This window comes from Phyllostomus hastatus, unplaced genomic scaffold (assembly GCF_019186645.2).
Source record: "Phyllostomus hastatus isolate PE091 unplaced genomic scaffold, TTU_PhHast_1.1 phas_contig_196, whole genome shotgun sequence".
Taxonomy (NCBI): domain Eukaryota; kingdom Metazoa; phylum Chordata; class Mammalia; order Chiroptera; family Phyllostomidae; genus Phyllostomus; species Phyllostomus hastatus.
Genome location: NW_025333709.1, coordinates 13,840,503 through 13,861,192, shown reverse-complemented (window position 1 = coordinate 13,861,192; position 20,690 = coordinate 13,840,503). Strand labels below are relative to the sequence as shown.

At 41.7% G+C, this 20,690-nt stretch overlaps 1 protein-coding gene across 1 annotated transcript in view; it reads left to right on the top strand.

The window, feature by feature from the left end:
• Positions 1-11,120: 11,120 nt before the first annotated feature.
• DHX15 (DEAH-box helicase 15) overlaps positions 11,121-20,690 on the top strand; it is a 54,117-nt gene continuing 44,547 nt past the window's right edge. The window contains exons 1-2 of the mRNA XM_045834209.1: positions 11,121-11,334; positions 17,674-18,109. Coding sequence (XP_045690165.1) covers positions 11,264-11,334; positions 17,674-18,109 — 507 coding nt within the window. The 5' untranslated portion in view covers positions 11,121-11,263. The remainder of the gene's footprint in view (positions 11,335-17,673; positions 18,110-20,690) is intronic.

The window sequence follows — 20,690 nt, the reverse complement described above, 5'->3', positions numbered from 1 at the left end:
ATTCACCACACACTGAGTGTGGGACCATCTGTTCCACCACCCCCGCCTCTCTGTGCCATACCGCATCTCCACGCCTATCCACCTGTCTCCACAACTCCAGTCCTCCTACCCATGTGGGTGGATGTGGCTTGTTTAAACCCTTGGTTGGTTGTCGGACTTCCACACAGCTCAATTTTCTGACAGTTCTGGTTGTCATTTGTTTTGAGACATAATTGTAATTCTCTCTTGGTTGCATGAGGAGGCAAAATGTGTCTACCTGGGCCTCCATCTTGACCAGAAGTTGCTAACATTTTCTTCTCGATATGCTAATTATTCTTGGCTTAAGAGACCTGTTTGTTGTTGTTGTTGTTTTTTAAGAGTTTATTTATTTATTTTTAGAGGGAGAGGGAGGGAGAAAGAGAGGGGGAGAAACATTAATACGTGGTTGCCTCTTGCACGCCCCCCTACTGGGGACCTTGCCCACAACCCAGGCATGTGTCCTGACTAGGAAGCAAACCAGTGACCCTTTGCTTTGTTGGCTGGCACTCAATCCACTGAGCCACATCTGCCAGGGCAAGAGACCTGGTTTTGATGGTTGGTTCTTCTTAGTTGCTATTACTGGTAAATGGAAAGACACCAGGGGGACACCAGGGCCTGGTCCTCATTCTTCTTCCTAATATGCGTGAAGTGATCTCACCTAGTTGCATGTTTGTAAATAACATCTCTATGCTGATGACACCTAAATATATATCCCAACCCTAAGTTCTAGATACTTGTTCAGCTGCCTGTGCGATATCTCCATTTGGGTGTCTTAATAAGCATCTCAAACTTAGCATGACCAAAATAGAGCTCTTGATTCATTCGCTCCAAACCAGCCACCACAGTCCTCCCATCTTCATAAACATCCACCCAGTGGACCAGACATCCTACATTCTTCTCCTTTCTCTCTGCTATCCTGAACTTCTGCTAGACAATCCATTAGCATGTCCTATTGGCTCTGTCTCTGAAATATGACCCAGAGCTGACTATACCTCACCTGCTTCATTGCCACCATCCCAGGTTTAGTCACCGTCATTTCTCACCTGGGCTACATCAATAGCTTCCATACCAGTCTCTCTGCTCCCACTGTTGCCTTTTTTCCCCCATAATTGAGTCTCCAACAGCAATTGAAGTGATTTATTAAAAAGTAAAACACATAATATTGCTCCCTTGTTTAAAATCTTCCAATGGAGTCTTACCAAGATTAATATAAATCTAAACTACATAGAATGACCTATGGGCCCCACACAGTCTGGCCCTTGTCCGGCTCAATGACCTCGATTTGGCTCACTCCCTGTTGTTCACGACCTCTATCCACTCTGGTCTTTCTTCTATGTACTTTTCACACTCGTACTCACTTCCTTCCTCACACATGCTCTTTTCTCTGCCTGAAATATTCTTCCCCAGTTTTTAAAAGGCTGATTTCCTCTTATCTTGGCTCAACTGCTGTCTTCTAAGAGGAGCCTTTCCTAACCAGCTTATCTAGGTCACCCCTCACACCTTCAGCATCTCTTGTCACTCTCTATCATACTATCTGGCATCATTTTCTTGGTGGCACTCACCAATATTTGAAATTGTCTTACTTGTTTCATACTTCTTGTTTGTTATCCTCCACTAGAGTATAGCTGCCACATGGTCAGGAACCTTTCTTATTTTGTTCACTGCAGTAGTCTTAGGATCTAGAATAGTTCTTGATATACAGTCAGTGCTAAATAAATATTTGTTGATTGAATGCATGCATGCATGTATACAGTAAATGTTCAAACTTTCTGACAATTCACTGAGAATTTCTTTGGAGGTGGTTGATATTGAAAATAAAAAAACCAACCCTACTTCCTAAATTGAGTGTCCTGGGAAGCAGACCCTGACACGGAGGTTAAACTACAGGAAGTTGATTAGGGCGTGCTCCAGGGCTCAATGCCAGTGGAAGGCAAGGGAAGAAAATAGAACTGGGCAAAGAGAAAAGGTTGGCTGTGACAGTCCCCCAAAAGGCCTAAGTGAGTCTCAATAGCCCTTTCAATCTGGCCTAGATTGTGAAGGATGAGACAGAACTTGTACCCCCATGATGGTCAGTCACCACACACAGGCCACTGTGGGGAGGAGGTGAGTCAGGGGGACCATCCACAGACACAGCCGATGCATGTCAGTACGTCACTCGACACTCAGCATCTCCCTCCTCAACTAGCCATCCATTTTACCCCCACACTCAGCCAGCGCCTCTGATGCCCTGGCCACTTACCTTGTAGAATAACCCAGACCCTCAGCTTTTAAGGGTCTGAGTCCCCAGTCACTATGCTACTACTCTCAGGATAGAGTTGCGACTTGTGTGTATTTACTGTCAAAACCGCACAAGGGAGTATTAAGAGATGTTCAAATGGATCATCTATGTGAACACATTGTTTTCCCCCATTGTATAACCACAGCTTTACCTCCTCCTCAGGACCAGGGTTATTTACTTCTGCCAGGATGGTGATTCCTTTTCTTACACTCATCACTTAACATGAGGAGCTTAAAGGGCCCAACTGGCAGCCATGGTGGTGGTATTGATTCCTTTTTAAGAAGCAGCCTGACTCTTAAGTATTGAGAACCCAGAGTTTCTGGAAGGGGAAGCAGCTATTCCCCTAATGGATCATTAAAAGCGAAGGAAAATGAAAGTATTCCTGCTTCCACCTCTTGATCCCCAGATGTATGTATTCTACCTGCTGGGAAAACAGTGCCATGTGATGGTCATTTATTTAGAATGTGTGCTGTATGCTGGAGGATGGGCATGCATCTTCCTAAGGTCTGGTTTCTGAGCTGGTTCTTCTGTCAGGCTAGTTCTCCTGCAGCATGTGATACGAACAGTGGGTCGTATGGTCATGTACCTGTTCCAGCACTTCCTTTCATGTTAAGTCCCTTTGTCTGACACAATCATATGTGGAATTTCACACCAGAAGATTAAACATTTTCTCTGTTCTTGGATAATGGAAGTGGCTGAAGCCCTGCAGGCAGAAAAGGCAAATCCATAGAAAATGCGTTCATGCTTGTCATAATGAATGGCTACCCCTTCCAGGGTAGATGGTATCCGATGTAGTTAATTTGTCACCAAGTGGTTGCTTGATGTCTCCAAGCAATTGTGTCATGTTGGGCACTTGGCATGGATTTCTGTTACTAGCAGCTTGGACATTCAGTGATGGCAGGGCTAGATCACCTTGTTAAGTGAGATCCATGCTTCTGCATCAATATCTAGTCTCCATTCCAGCTACTAAGGGAACTGCATTCATGTGACTGTCATGCAAGCCCCAGAGTGGCTGATGGCAGAGGGTGGCTTGTTTCAACCAAACATGTGGTTTTTTAGTGCCTCTTCTACAATGGATGCTCTCTGATGGTCATTAATATGTGAAGTAAAGGTCTTCATACTCAATACCAACTTCCGTAGAGTCACCCACATGGTTTTCCCCTAGTCTTCATTGTTCCCCAGTCTTCCAAAACCCCTGACCCGATGACCAAGCCATTCAGCACTGCCTGCCAGTCCCTGCGTCTTCTAATTTCAGGGCACGTCTCTCTCTACACAAAGTGGCTGACCAGGAGGGAGGAGCTCCTCTTATCACTGTCTTTCAAGTCCAGGCCAAGTGGGGTAGCTGAGCAGCCATCACCCCTTCCTTGATTACACCAGCGAACTATGTTGAGCCATTTGTGAATCAAGTTCACAAAAGGGTTTTCCTCTTACATCAACTGCTTATCAAGGATCTCCCTGTGCAGTAGGAGCTAAGCAGTAATGTACAGATAAATAAATAACAACCAGTTTTCGGAAACGGAGAAAAATGTCTAATTTGTAGCATTAGCTAATTTTCATGGTGTAAATACTTCCACTGTGGTCGGTTTCAAGCTAGTAACATGATGTCAACATCCTGAAGATTTAGCAATGAGTTCTCATGAGCTGGCCCGGGCCCACCGCCGGAGCTGAGAGAGAGCGAGGTGCTGTGCAACAGTGGTGGGTGATGTGAGCTACCTGCACGCTATGTGTGCACTTGAAGCTTGCTTGTGCCTGTGATCTTACTGGTGTTCCACATCCTAGGTGCACGTCTTCCATCTGAGCCCACCCCCACATTATGGCTTAGAGAGTGTGAGGGAACATAGCACATCAGGGGTACTTCTGGTGTCATGGTCAGTTGATGGTCCATGATGAGGCATTGGTCTCTTTCAGGGCCTGGTAATACTCTATGAGCTGTTTTTTTTGAAAGGTGTTTAATCCCCTGTTGCAATTGGCATGGTTTTGAACCCTATGGGTCTGTACTGTGATTCTCCTACTGGGGCTTGCATAAAAATCCACATGTCATCTTTTTCTGCCACTGATACCCCTAATACTACAGGGTCTGCTGGGCTGTGTGCAAGGAGCCAGCCATTTGCCTTGCAGCCTAGACCTGTTACAAAGTCCTTTCCTGCTACAGGCCCCCCTGAAAAATGGCATCCTTCTGTGTTGCCTGCTCTGTGAGTTGGAGGGGTACTTCTGGGAGATGTTGCTCCAGGACTGGATGAGGCCTGCGTGTAGACAGTGTGCTGCCTCGCTCATGATGGGAGCTGCAAGATGCAGAAATTTCTCCTTTACTTCAGATGGGCTGTTCCGGCATACCCAAGTTCGCTGGACTCTAAAAAAAATTGCATCTGAATCTTTGAAGGTTCATCTCTCACAAGAGAGCAAGGCCTCCAACTCCCTAGCAACTCCTTGTTCATTTGGTCCATCCAGCATGATGTCATCATTTTACTGGACCAGTGTGATATTCTGTGGGATGCCCAATGGGTCCACATCTCTTCTGACTCTGTCAAGACAGAGGACAATGGAGTTAACATAGCTCTGGGGCAAGGCTATAAATGGATACTGTTGTACAGTCCAAAGAAATGGTTCAAATTCTCTTTTGGACTAGGGACAGAAAAAGAGCGGATTTGCAGGATCATTGGCCGTGTTCAAGTGTGAGTCCATACTAATCTGCTCTAGCAGAGAGAACACGCCTGACACAGCAGCTGCCATTGGGAACACTGCTTGGCTGGGTTTCGACAGTCCATCGCCATCCTCCAGGATCTGTCTGGATCTTACAGAGGCCAAACTGGTCAGTTAAGTGGACGTATGATGGGACTACCACCATCCATCCATCTTTTAGGTCTTGAGGAAGGCAACCAATTTTACCTTTCTCTCCATTTTTTTTAATGTGGTACATATATATGACGTAGAATTTACCATTTTAGCCATTTTCAGTACACAGTTCAGTGCTTTAAGTATGTTTATGCTGCCATGCGGCCATCCCCACCATCCATCTCCAGAACTCGCAGCATCTTGTTTCACTCAGCACAGCGTCTTCAAGGCTCTTCTGTGCTGTACGTGCCCTCGTTAAGTTTAAATGACATTCCATGGTATGCACATATCACATCTTCTTTATCTGTCCGTCTGTCGAGGACATTTTAAGTTGCTTCCACCTTTCGGCTATTGTGAATAATGCTGTTATGAACATAGACATACAAATGTCTGTTCAAGTTCCTGTTTCAGTCCTTGTGGCCACAAACTCAGCAGTGGAATTGCTGAATCATATAGGAGTTTTGTATTTAATTTTTTGAGGACTCATCATACTGGTTTTCATTGTGGCGATACCACTTTATATTCTTGACAGCAATGTACCCATGTTCCAATTTCCCTACATCCTTGCCAACACTTAGAGTCCGTCTTTATAACAGTCATCCCAGTGAGTGGGAAAGTGGTTTCTCCCTGTGGTCCTCATTTGTATTTCCCTAATGATTTGTGATATTGACTATCTTTTCATGTGTGTTGGCCATCTGTGTATCTTCTTTGGAGAAATGTCTATTCAAATCCTTTACCCATTTTTATAGTGAGTTATTTGTGTTTTTTGCTTGTTTCCCTGGGTTGATTTTGTGACTGTTTTCCATTCATTGTACTTGTTCTTTATTTCTTCTTTCACTTTTTTCCTGCCTCTCCTTGATTTTAATTGAGCATCTTATATGATTCCATCCTATTTCTTCTCATAGCATATCAATTGTAATTTAAAAAAATTAGTGATTGTCTTACATTTTAATTTATCTAAGTCCACCTTTAAATAATGCCATACAGCTTCATGCATTGTACAGGTAACTTAGACTATCCTAATTCTTGTCTCTCATTTATCCCTTAACACATTGCTGTTATTCATTTCCCTTATCCATTTCCTATAATCATCAATATATTGTTCTATTATTACTTTAGCAATAAACTGTTATCTGTTAGATCAATTAAGAATAAGAAAAATGGAAGATTTTATTTCACCTTCATTTATTCCTTCTCCGATGCTCTTCCTTTCTACTTGTAGATTTCTGATTGGTATCACTTTATTTTTCCTAAAGAACTTCTTTTCATATTTTTTCAAGGCATTCTTCATTCCTATTACACTGTTTTAAAATTCTAACATTTGCTTTTGACTTCTTTTAAAGTTTTAATCCCTCTACTTATATTACCCATCTTCTCTTGTACCTTATCTTCTTTGTCCACTGGAGCCTTTAGCATGTTAATCATAGTTAGTTCAAATTTTCTGTTTGATTCCAATTCCAAATTGATTGGAATTTGGATTGGTATTAGGAACCTGACTCCTAATGCCAAAGTCTGTATCATGTCTGAGTCTGGTTCTATTACTTGCTTTGTCCTTCAGACTGAATTTTCTCTTGTCTTTTACACTGCCTTGTAATTTTTTGTTGAAAGCCTGCAGAATGTATTGGGTAATAGAAACCGAAGTCAACGCTCAGGCTTTATATTAATGAGGTTTTATTTTAATCTGGCTAGCAGGTGGGCTGTGTTTAATGTTTGCTGTAACTGTAGGTGCTGGAGTTTTTAAATTCCTCTAGTGTCCTGTTTAGTCTCCTCTGTTGAAGCTGGGTTTTCCTAGGAATTCTTCCTCCGAGTGCAGTCTGCATCTTACAGCCCTTTCAGCTGTAATCCATGGTTATTATAGCGGAACTCTACTGGTGCAGTGGTAAGGAGTGGGGAGGGAAAGTGTTATGGTGCTGCAGACTCCTTGCTCCTTCAAACATGGCTTCTCCTTTGATCAGTGCATTCCAGGTCCAAAAACTGGTTGAAGAACCAAAACTAAGATGAAGTCACTTGTTGGGGACAAAATGGAGTTGGCCCATGCAGGTGTATTAAAGAAAAATAAAGCTCAACTTTACCTAAGTCGCAGGAATTTATAGCTCTTCTCAGAAACCAGTAAAAGACTCCAGCCAATTTCCAAATGTCAAGTCTGCTCACGCCATCTCTGGACTTTCTTGTTCCTTGACTCAGCTGCCCTGATCCAAATAAGGAAGGAGACCACTAGGCAACCAATCAACTGAAAGCCAAGTAACTTCTGCCTTTTCCCCATAAAACTCTTTATTAGTCTTTGAGCAACTCAGAACTCATTGCTCCAGTAACCATGAGTTTCCCAGCTTGCAGGTCAAAATCCTTGCACTTCATACATTCTTCTGCTTTGTTTTAGCCAGTGTGCAGTATTTGGTTTTCGCCATGGTTCAAGTCCAGAAACTGGGCAAGTTTTCACTGGGGCAATTGCTCTCAAACTTTCAGTCATCTACTCTTGACCTATTTTGGTCGTTCAGATAAAGGACCTGCTTTGATGGTTGCCCATTCATTTTGCCCTGGAGACCATGTTCTATTTACATCTCTATCACCTCGGTGGGTCAGGCCTCCTTGACACCTTGCAGCATCCACCCGGCTTCTGATGTTTAAATGCCACCGTGTGACCTCTGTGTTACAGAATTCTGCCACCTCTGCTGCTGTCAATCAGCGCAGGTCTGAAATGGCATCTTCTATCTGCAGCCCAGACTAGAGGGAGAGCCACCACTGAATTTCTGAGTGAATTTCTGACCTCCCTTACCAGCAAATTCCTTATTGATTTGCGAAGTGGCACATCTTCTGAACTTTCCTGTAAAATATATTTATCTGCTGGGTTTTCCACCTTTACGTAAATATTTCCACTTTAGCACATTCATTTCTTTAAGCGATTTAATCCCCTTTTACCACAGCAGTTCGAGCATTTCTACCCAACTTGGCGTACTGTGGGCCATTGTTTTTGCCACACTTCTCGATGACATCCTAAGTGTGTTCACACCATTGCCTGGGATTCTCGTGTATGTTAAATCTTGTATCAGTAGAACCCCCCAAATAATAAATTGTCCCTTATTTAACTTTGTGTTTCACCTCCCTTCTTTATCCAGAACCTTCGGAACTTAGTCCCATGCATATTTTCCTGGCTCCTGCTGGTACCTCTTGGCAAGGTCCTCCTCTTCCTCTCCCTCCTTCCCCTTCTCTCCCTTCCCCTCTTTCTTTTGATTTTATTTATTTAGAGAGGGGGAAGGGAGGGAGAAAGAGAGGGAGAGAAACATTATTGTGAGAGAGAAATGTCGATTGCTTGCCTCTTGTCCGTGCCCCGGTGAGGGAGCAAACATACAACCCAGGCACATGTCCTGACCAGGAATTGAACTGGCGATTTTTTGCTTTGCAGGACTGCCAGATGACACCCAACCAACTAAGCCACACCAATCAGGGCTGTCCCACAACTTCTCTGTGGTCATTTTCCAATATTATCAGCCCTAAGAAGTCCTTGGAATAACCTATGTTGTGACTTAAGCCTAATTATTGCCTAGTGGCTAGCAGGGGAAGTTGAGGAGTATTCTGAGAAAGGTACATGTTTTCCCACAGAGAGGAGGCCTCTGGTTATCTCACTAGGAAGGAGAACTGGCCTCTACTAGGGAGGAGGGGGACATTTTGGCAGGCTCACCAGGTAGAAGGGAATTTAGGAATTTTTCAGGTCTGTCAATGTGAGTGCCCCCATCCCAAGTGTGGGCCTCTGGGCCCACTCTTTTCCAGCCAGGGCCCTAACCTTGCGGAGAATTTAATCTTCTTTGGGAGTTTCCACTTGGCCTTCTGCTACCGTTGTATTTAAGTCCTGGGAATGGCCATCCGTTTTCTCTGCCTTCCCTGGGGCAGGATATGAGAGCCTGTTTATATGCTCCCTGGAAGGTCTTCTGGCTTTCACACTTAGCTTTGAGCAGGAGGTTAATCACTCTCAGACTTACATGATCTCTCTCCAAAGTGTCAAGCCCATTTAGCAATACCCAACCAAATGCCAATGTTCTTATAGTTATTATTTCCTCCATACTTGGACAACATTGCATGCTCTTTCCCAGTACACCTTGGGTGGAATTTTAACAATGGCCGTGCTTTCTTGGACCACGTCCTGCAGCAAGTCTTTTAGTATCAGGTTGCATGAAAAGTAGACTCGGAAGCAAAGATTAGTGCACAGGAAGTTTATGAAGGAGGACTCAGGATCAACCCCAGAAGAGAAGGCATGAAAGGAGGATCGGACAGAAGGAAAAACTAAGCTGCGATGCTGTAGAGGGGCTGGTTTCTACTTTAGGGACCATTCTGTGTGAATCTAGGGTAGATCACTTAGATTCCCTCTGCCCCTCATCAGAGGGGATGTGAACATCCTGAAAGGTCCTGGCCCTTTGTTTCCCTTGTAGATTCCAGAAAAGCCATTATTCTTTGGTAAATACAGCTTCTCTTCAGTCATTTAGATTACAATACAACTGATTAGTTTACAGTTTTCTGTGGATATACACTGAGCCCAAGGAAAAAGTCTCATCACCTTGATTTATATTCCTTCTTTACTAAGTCTCTTTGCCACTTGTGAGAGGCTGATGCCTCCAAGGTTAGAACACTTCTGTAGGTAGAACTCTAACCTTTTCCCTCATTTCTCCAAAATTTTAGAATATTTTATAGTTGTCCTCATACTGTGAACATGGAAGCCTGATACTGGAATACTTGGAGTGAAATCTGGATTTTGATTGACTTTGATACTAACTGCCTGTATGAACTTGGGCATGACCTAGGAGGGCTCAGGTTTACTCATTGTAAAATGATATAAAAAGGGAAAACCAGCTAGAAATTCTTTTCCAGATTTAAAACTCAATAATTAATGAATCATGACCTCTGATAAAAGTCAATATACTGTTAATGTGCATTTAGGGTAGAAACTTGTACTGTATATATTTTTAAGTGAAGATACTCACTTTTCTTTGTGCTGACTTGGAATGTGGATTTGGTACAAAGATTTTTTTTAAAAACCCCTCTTTATCAGGGCCAATATTAAGGTTATATTTAACCGTAGCAACTGCGGTTCTGAGGATTGGATAGGAACCTGACTGTGGTCTTCCCAGGCACCCATTCATCCATTTCTCATACTACCTAGATCACCCAGCTTGACTGGCCCACAGATCTCTTTGTTGTGTATTTCTTCTGGAGATGAATGCAACTGAGTCAGCAGATAGGGTCTGGGGGAGGGATCCACAACAGTCATGAGTCTTCTAATCCCCTAAATTTGCTATGGCTTTCGGGACAGCCCTAATAGCTGTGTTCACTTCTTAACCTCTTTCTGCCTTAGAGTTCACATCTATAAAATAACACCTATCTTGCAGGGTTGCTGTAAGAATGAGTATAGAGCTAGAGTTAACACCGTGGAAGTGTGTAAAAATAGCACATGGGGGATGGGGGAAAGTTAATCATGTCCTTGCTGCCAATTTTCTCTATTGCATATTAATTTTAAAAACGTTAATAGGTTGCGTGCATGTTGTACAGATTGGGTAAAAAAAGAGAAGAACAGAACACATCAAGTTTGGGTATTTGTCTCATATCAGTTTCCTCACTGTGACTGAGCGTGTCTGGTCAGTGACTTCAAGTTCTAGAACTGGAGCTGTCAAATAGTTGGGTTCCAATCCCGGCTTTGCCCTTTCTCAGCGGGATGATCTTGGCTGGTTTCTCAAACTCTCTTAGTCTGAGGTTCTCCTAATGCCAGAGTAATACAGATGGTGAGTACTTCCTAAGTAGGACTGATCATTTTCCTCCCTCGGTTTCCTAAATCAAACGCGCGTGAAGGCTAGGGGAGCTCTCAGTTTAGCAGCCACTCAAGTGCCGTAAAGCGCCGGCGGGAAGGAAGTAGGGCGGGTCTGGAATTCCCGCCTCCAATGCGTGCGCGCTCACCACGCACGCACTCACTTCACGTTGCGGAAGCGCGCGCGCAGGCCCAGCCCTCGTCGCCGCCGCCATTTTAGCTCCTGGTTCTGGCCGCACGGTGTAGGCTGTTGTAGCGGGAGGGGTGGGGGTCCTCCAGAGTTAAGTAGCTGCCGTCGACTCCACCGGTAAGGCCGCTTTTCTTCCTTCATAATCGTCCTCTCGAAGATGTCCAAGCGGCACCGGTTGGACCTGGGGGAGGATTACCCCTCCAGCAAGAAGCGTGCGGGGACCGATGGGTAAGCCAGGCCGGGGGCGCGAGGCAGCGGTTCGGGCTTTGTTGGAGTTCCGGCGGGGAGCGGGCCAGGGCCGGCCTGGCGGAGCGGGACTTGTAGCCCGACCCTTTGTTTCCCTTTGGGCTCGGTTATCCAGCGGCGGGTCGAGGAGAGCGGCGCCACTCCGGCGTGAGGCCGGGCAAGGGCGCGGGGAGATGGTGTTGCGCGGCCTCCGCCTGGCCCAGTCGAGAGGGTGGAGAGGCCTGTCTTGGCCACGCGGACGCCGCCTCCGCCGACTGAGCCAAGGAAGAGTCACTTCTAGGGGAGCGGGCAGGAGGAAACCGCGGACCTCGTGGCCACCCGGATTCCCGGGTGAGGCCTAGAGCTGGGGGAGGGGATAAGGGAGGGTGCGGCGGAGTGTTGCCTTTCGCGGGCGCCAGGTACTTCCTTGGCAGAGGGGCCGGGGAAAGGGCCTTGGGGGCGGTTGGGTGCCCAGTCGGGAGAAGGGCGGAGGGCGGAAAGTGAGAGAAGCGCGTGGATTCTTGCTGGCTGGTATGGGGGTGGCGGGAATGGGGTGAGGCGTGCAGACGAGAAGTTCTCGGGGGAAGGGAGAGTTGGAGCGCCCGCCGGGAGAAAGGAAAACGTGGAGTATACCTGATAGACAGGCAGGCTGGTGTTTTGGAGCCTCTGCGTTTATACTTTGGCGCGAGAGCGCAAGCCTCCGTCCATTCAAACACTTCAAAGTAGGTACTAGGCAAACTTCCGCCCTCTGCCCACGCTCCCGCCATCTCCTTTATTTTCTGCTTTGGCTGAAACAGTGGTTATTGGGCATTCCTGGGAATTAGAAGGCATTATTTTTTTATTCCAGTAAGTTCTTGATTTCTGCTCCTCCAGCCTTCGTAAGTAGGTTTTCAAACAAGAAGACCCTTTTCAAAAAGTGTTTTTAGTATTTATGGCACAATACCGCCCTTGGGGAGGTTGAGAGTCGAAATACACAGACTCACGGTGTTTCAGATTCCTTTCCCTTAGCATGCCTTTAAAGGTAGAGATATAACAATTGCATAAAAATCCTTGCTTGTCCAGTGTGAGTTTTCATTCCTGAAGTAGAGATATTTATTTAGATAATTTAGGCAAAACACAAAAGTCTGAACATCCAAATACTTTGAAAAATTTTATCGTTTTTATTGGGTGTGTGCATGTTCAGAATTACTGTGTCAGGACATCGGTATAACTTACATGAATTTTTGTTCACCCAGAGCCCCTTACTGATTTACAGATACCTGTGTTTGGAGTATAAACTAGGATACCTTAGGGTGTACTTTTATTGAATTTGAGAAGCAAAAGCATGTAACATTTTAATCTTGTAAAGTTTTTAGTTTACCATGTTAGACTTTAATTCTCTCTGTTTTTAGGCTGTAAGTCCCACTTCGCCAGAAAGAACATGAGAGTATTGAGATACTTGTCACACAGTTTAGAGCTGGAAGAGACTTTAAAAGAGAGTGTAGTAAACTCTACCTAACGGGTGAGAAAGGGAGATCCTGAGTTGTTAGGTGGCTTGTACAACCATGCGCAGTTCACAGCTGGATTTGGAACCTTGATCTTTTCATTTTCACTTAGTCTCTTCCTTAGTCTCTTCCTTTTTCTATTACAGCACACATACTGTCACTGTAGTTAAGAGTCATTACAGCTTATTTTAATGGCGTTTTTGATGGATTAGTAAAGTAGGGAGCACTTGGTTCCTGGGTCCTGTGAAGTCAAAATAAGTTATCTACTTGAGATGCCATTGATGTGTCTCAAGAGTTCAGATTGGAACAAAATACCCTGGGAGGGAATGAATTATTCTATTTGTGTGTATGTCCAACATTTAAATGCTTTTCTTGGGATTATAAGTGTTTCCATGATATGTACGTGGGTTGCTCCCTTTCTCTTGCAAAACATATTTAAAATGCGAATTCTCTGGGTCTGTGGTGGTGGTCTTACAGTTCTCTTGGTTAGTCTAGGACATCTACCTGTAATAAAGCTCACGTTCTCAGCCACTTGAGGGACTTTTATATTATCATTTCTAAGTCACCTGAATGTCATTTTTCATAAAACTAATTTTCTTTAGCAGTGTGCTTACCATGTTTATTTGTGCTCAGGGTTTTTTTCCCCTCTGAGTATTTTATTACTCAAAAAGTCACTTTTGTTAACTGTCATGTTAACTTGCGAGTTATTATTTTAAGCCTTGGTAGTTAGCAAGTGGTTTTATTTTGAGAGGTTAGGCTTGTCATTTTTGTGAATTTCACTGCTAAACATTCCTTTATCATTTCCCCAGTACAGAGCAGGAGATTTCACATTCAAGCTTCTAAACCATACACAGGGTGGGGCAAAAGTAGGTTTACACTGGTGAGTATGCAAAGCACACGGTCTGTTCTTGTATTATTTATTAATTATTGTGTTTTCCATGGAGAACAACTGTAAATCTACTTTTGTCCACCCTGTATAACTTTATTTACTCCTAGTATATTTTAATTTTGGGGTCAGGTAGAGAAATGAAAAGGTTTCAGTTACAAAATGATCTGATTTCTTTTTCCATCATCCCACAAATTTTTATATATATAATTACTGCAAAAGACAGTGTACTGTTGAACTATGGGAAAAAATTCTTGAAAATAGGAACATTTTTCACTTTATTAGTTTCCAATATTGCTTCCTAATGAGAGCTTTTCTTGTTAAATTGTGGAGATGGTGAAATAAAGATACTAATCATATAACATGTAGAGTACACACTGTGCTCTCAAAACTATTCTAGGTGCTTTATATGTATAAGCACGTCTTCACTACAGTCCACTGATGTAGGTGAGGTTAAGTAACTTGTCCTGGGAACGCGAGAATATCCACACATGAAAATACAAATAAAAAAGCAAAACATTCCAGGAAAATTTCATCCCTGTCTTTAATCCTTTGATGAACTTTTTATTTAGATCTCTGAATATTTGTTCACAAATATGAACAGCTTTATAATATTTAATACGGGGATGTTTAAGTATGTTTTATTTCTATTTGCTCAGAAATGTCAAGCTATAGAATAAGTATACACTGTCCTTTTTATTGGCTGCATAGCATTTCACTTGTAAAGGGGTGCCGTAACTTTTTTAACCTATTTCCTGTTCGATGGATGCTGTGGTAGTTTCCTAGACTTCATTATTTTATAAGTAAAAAGTGTGATGAACATCCTGTGTGTACATATTAGCATAATTATATCTTTTAAGAGAAGTTCCTGGAAGGGAGATCGCCCAATAAAAAGCATCGCGTGTGCAAAATACTCTTATTTTGATGGCCAGTTTACTTTTTTAAAATATATTTTATTGATTATGCTATTACAGTTGTCCCATTTTCCCCCCTTCACTCCCCTCCACCCTACACACCCCCTCCCACCCACGTTCCCAGTTTACATTTTTATGAGCAATATTTTAGTTCCTGTTATTTTGTATGGAATTTTAACCTGGTATTGTCAAGTTCTTAAAAACCTTGAATGACAAGCAGTACTTCACTTAATTCTTGAAGTACCCCGCAGGACATACGAGTAGTCACGTTTCATAGATACGGAAAGAAATAACTGTGGCCCTCTGGTTAGCTTATGTGCTGAGCTAGGATTGAGCCTGGAGAGTACAGAACCACATGTTCAACAGCTGTCATATTGTCTCTCCTGACATTATTGTGGCTAAGTGATTGTAAAGCACTGCTTTGATAGTTTTTAAGCATTATACCTCAAATAGTATATCTTCATAACAAAGCTCCTTTATAATAAAAGTACCTATTTTCAAAAAAAAATTGCATTTGCACAAGCCTACGCATATTTCTGAAACTGGCTTTGCACCTTCCTTAACTGACCTTTAGTTTTTATTTTCCCTTCCTTGTTGATGGTAGACGGTTTGAATTATAAGCAGAATTTTGAGGTGATTTAATTTGCCTTCTGCATCCTTCCTGTTGTTTTCTTATTTTACTCTTAGGAGTTTGTTTATTAATACTTTTCACGGACTAGTAAATTGGGCTTAATTCTCTTAATGAAAAAAAAAATCAATTCCTTGGAAGACTACAAAAGGCACCTGGAACAATTCTTTCCTCCAAAAGATAAAGTTTGGGAAGATGGAATTACGAAGTTGCCTGAAAGATGGTAGAAGATAGTGGAACAAAGTGGTGAATACATCATTTAGTAAAGCTACTGATGAAAATGAAAAATGTCTTAGTTTTACTTAAAAAGAGAATGAACTTTTTGGCAACTCAATACCTTGCTGGTTATGCAACTCAGTGTTTCTTTTACTTTTATATCACAATTACCCCCATTTCGTGGTAAGCAGATAATCGTTGTGTCTTGAGAATGCATTTTATGCTTCATGGGCCCTTGAAAAACACCATTGTTAGTATAGGTATTACTGTAACAAAGCAAGGTGATAATATGATTTATTTTGTCCATCACTCCATCTACCATATTTTATAGCCTGGAAAGGTTAAGTCCCTATGTTAAGTGCTAGAAGTATAGAAGGTCGTTAAACTTTGGTCAGTTTGTATGCCACACCCTACCCCTGTCGTGCAGTGCTGGAAATGTGAATTTTTTTTCTTTAGATCAGATGGCCTTTAAAAGTTCTTTTATGTTCTATGATCTTTAAAGCTATCCAGTCTTTGAACCATTTGTGGCTACAGTGCTTCTCACTTTGCTGGGTACATTTCTATCTACCCTATTATAAACTTCCTCATTCACATTTGGGGCAGTCTAAATACTTAATTAATGGACACCTTAGACAAGGGGCAGAATGGATGAAAGAAAGTATGACTGATGTCATGTTTCAAAGATAGGCTAGGAAGCTCAAGTTTTGAATTGTGAGACTTCATTTTGTATGTTTATTAGGTTATCCTTTGTGTTCTATTACCTTTTAATTTCTTTTCTTTTTATGCTAATGGATGAAAGACTTCCATCCTACCTTATATGTCCTGTGGTTCTGTAGAAAGTGATAACTGAGATACATGTATGTGAATATATGTAAAAGTGATGATATATGTGAAAAGTGTATATATAATACAGCTTTTATCTTTTAAGTAAATTCCTTTATCCTTTAAGTAAATTCCGATGGAATAGAATTATGTTTTTTGGGGAGGACAAGATCAAATAAGCTAACCAATTGGTTAGCTTATTTCTGTGATTGGGAAACCACCCTCCCTCATGTTGGGTTTAGAATTTTAGCTGTATTTTACCAAGGGGAATTACTGTTGCCCAGCTAACGTGCTGTTAGAGAATGAATAGTCTTTCCCACTCTGCTACTGATGATCGAGGTGTTGAGAAATTTGTATGTCTTCTTGTGTTATGAATAAGGAACAGTGACCTGTCTTGTGGCTTGTGTTATATAGCTCTACATTGTCTATTTCAAGTGTAGGTCCAAATACCTTGTGGCAAGTTTTTCTGCTTTAGGACTTGGTCTGACAGAAACTGGATTAGTAGAATGAATAAGCCTAAAATATTTAAAAGTTATTACTATGTTAAGGATCATCTGTAGTAACTAGAAGTAAATACTAGACTTGACCACTTAAAATTGGCCTAGGTTTAATGTAGTGCACATCTGAGTAATTTTAATAACTTAGTAGTGTTCAGTGAAGCCCTTTAATGGGCAACCCAAGTGTACATAGGTTTATAAAAATACTTGGTGTGTTTTACTATTGCTATTAAGGATATCATGCAATAGTAAATGAAACCAAAGAATAGAAAGTGTTTTAATTTTAGTTTTACTTATACAGCAATATATGCTTATTGAACAAAATTAGAAAAGTAGAACTTAAGAAAATTCACTTGTAATCCTTTAACTGATATTATTATAAGGTGAGGTGGAATCGTCTTTGTCCAGAAGCACTGTTTTTGATAAATTTTGAATGTAACATTCAGTACAAAAAATACTTTTTACATAACTTGAAGGAGACTCTGGGGAAGTCTGTATGCCATCCTCCCCCCCCATTTTCGGCCTGATTTGGCTCTGCGTTTTCCCCACTCTGCCTTCAGTATTTAGCTTCTAAATGGGAAGAGGTTTTGCCTTGCGGGAAGCTGACTTACTATGTTATCTGGTGGCTCAAGTTTGTGGAAAGAGAGTTTCTTAACAGAATTTGAGGCATCATCAAGAAAGGGAAGGATATTTATGGGTGAGGCATGGAGACTCCTTGATTATAAGTTATTTTCATTATTTCTGGTACTTAACGTAATTCATTGAAGTTTATATCAGTTTATTCATGGTTGTTGGACATTTACTTTCTTTGTGACAAAACGCTGCTGTGAACAGTTTGCATAAAGTTCAGAATCTGAATTGTAAATTTATTTTACCTTATTTATTTATTTTTTAGGAAGGATCGAGATCGGGACAGGGATCGTGAAGATCGGTCTAAAGACCGGGACCGAGAACGTGATAGAGGAGACAGAGAGCGGGAGAGGGAGAAAGAAAAGGAGAAGGAATTGCGAGCTTCTACTAATGCTATGCTTATCAGTGCTGGATTACCACCTTTAAAAGCTTCCCATTCAGCTCACTCAACCCACTCAGCACACTCAACACATTCAACACATTCTGCCCATTCAACACACACCGGACATGCAGCACACACATCACTTCCACAGTGCATTAATCCATTTACCAACTTACCCCATACTCCTCGATACTATGATATTTTAAAGAAGCGGCTTCAGCTCCCTGTTTGGGAATATAAGGATAGGTTTACAGATATCCTGGTTAGACATCAGTCCTTTGTACTGGTTGGTGAGACTGGATCTGGTAAAACAACACAGGTGAGTTACTGTGTACCACGCTACGTGTTTTACTGATGTTTAAGTTTATTAAGTGTTTTTTATTTCATGCTGCGATCAAACTCATTGTCTGCTCCCTGATAGGACATCTTAAAGAAGAGCTGCTTTGGTATTTAGCGCCTTTTAGTGACTTTCAGAGTAGGGACCAGTAGGAAGTACCTATTTTCCTGATTCCTTTGGGGGAAGTAGTGCTGTTTTTCGGGTTTTGTCGCATTATGGTTGGCAGAGTCATGTTCTCCCTCCCACTTTGACTCTGGAGGTAGTGCAAAATTGGGGCTCTGGTGTTTGCTTTCCAGTGCTCGGGTAGAGAAACCTGAACCACTGGAGTGGTTTTCATTTTTGTCATTCTTATTTCTGTTTTTATTTGCTTTGAACCATGTGGATATTATCTTTTAAAAATGGGAGAGCTAAATAAAGCCTCTGCTTGTGACTGCCATCCATCTAGGTACCTCCTACACATAGTTACAACTAAACACTAGTATCTTCTTAGTAATATATCTAGGCGAGTTTCCTTTTTTTCTTTTCAAGATTTTATTTATTTTTAGAGGGGGGAAGGACGGGAGAAAGAGAGGGAAACATCAGTGTGTGGTTGCCTCCAGCATGCCCCCCCTCTACTGAGGACCCCTCCATCAACCCAGTCATGTGCCCTGATTGGGAACCTAACTGGTGACCCTTTGGTTCACAGCCTGACACACAGTCCACTGAGCCACACACTAGGCAGGGCTCTTTACTTTTTTAAATTGTATTTATTGATTATACGATTAGAGTTGTCCTGATTTTTACCCCCTTTCCCCCTCTCCCCACCACCCCTCTCCAGAATATTTTTCAAATATGATGAGCCATTATTTGCTGGGTCCATGTTATAGACATCTAGGCTGCTCCTAATGGTTATTTTGCATGAGCTAGTATATTGGTAGGGTAAATTAGTAGAAATGGAAATTGCTAGGTCAGAGGATTGTTTGTAATTGTGATACATATAGCCAAGTAGGTTATAATAGGTAACATACTAGTTTACCTTTCCATGAGCGTGCCTGAGAGCATATGTGCAAAACCATTAGTGTGTACTGCTGAACTTGAATTTTTACAAATCTGATAGTGAAAAATAGTATTTAAGTGTAATTTTCATTTGCATTTTCTTGCTATGACTGAGGTCAGTTACATTTTCATATGTTTGAGCCAGACCCATGAGTTAAAAATTTCTTGGGAGATTACACAAGTAGTAGTCCCTGGCCACCATAGGCAATTTGGAAAGTTTGGGGAAGTGTTGAATGTAATGACCGTTTATACTGCAGAAATAATTATTAGTATGTTGTTTCCTACTGTTTTGTTTTCCATGTTAATGTACCTATGATACATGTGTATAGTTGAAAGTCTGATCCTTGCTATGACTTTTCTTTTCAAGTGAAGGACAACTGAGTGTTGGTGTTAGAATTGGAACTGTTTTTATTTGTATCACCTAATAGAAATTTAAAGAAGTGAGTATGTGGTCCTGACCCACATGATTAGGTTGGACATAGTAGTCCCACAGAGTGAAAGGTTGCTAGTTCATTTCCCAGTGCCTGGGCACATGCCTGGATTGTGGGTTTGGTCCTGGCCCAGGCATGACGGGAAGCAACCGATCTCACATCAGTGTTTTTCTCTTTTCCCTCCCTTCTCCTCTCTCTAAAAATAAATAAGTAAAATGTTTATAAAAAAAAAGAAAAAAATACATGAAAAGATACAGCTGAAACTTAACTAATATAGTGTTTCATAATAATTATATCAACTAGTGTATCTCGTTTGGATAGTATTAACAACAGTAGTCTAATTGGGTAAAGCTAGGCACTATGTACTTGGTATGTATTTAAGTTTTTCAACGTTTCTGCAAGGAAGTTGGTAGTCACCATTTTACAGGTGGTCAAAATGAGGCTTAGATTTATGAGAATCTTGGGTTTTGTGAATTTTCCCGGGTTGCATAGTAGATTTAGGTGGGTTCAATATTTAGCTTTTCCCATTTGTCTCACAGCCAAAACTATTATTTTATACTGTTATTCTGTGGTCCTATAGTTAACTTTATTTCAGAGATGAGTTTATTTAGTAGCAATTAGTGTAGTGTAGGAAGGTCCAGTCAACTCAAAGCGAGAGGCTTATGATTATTTGGGTGGTTGTTTTGGATATTTAAGATACTTAGATACTTAGGATTGCAGAGCATTTGGGGGGACTCAAAGGGAAACTAAACAGTTAAATAGTGAATTTTACCCACCAGAATTTTGGTATAGTGTTAGTAAACTTTGACTCAAAATTATTATAAGTAGTAAGCCAATTTTTGGTTATCTTTTTATGCTTATCAGAAAATGAAATTCTTGCCCTAACTGGTATGACTTGGTTGGGTATCATCCTATGGACTGAAAGGTCACAGGTTCAATTCCCAATGGGGGCACATGCGCAGGTTGCCGACCAGGTCCCCAGTTGAGGGCATGCTAGAGGTAACTGATAGGTATTTCTCTCACTTATTGGTGTTTTTCTTCCTTTCTTATCTCTCCCTTCCCTCTCTCTAACTATAAATAAATAAAAATTTTAAAGC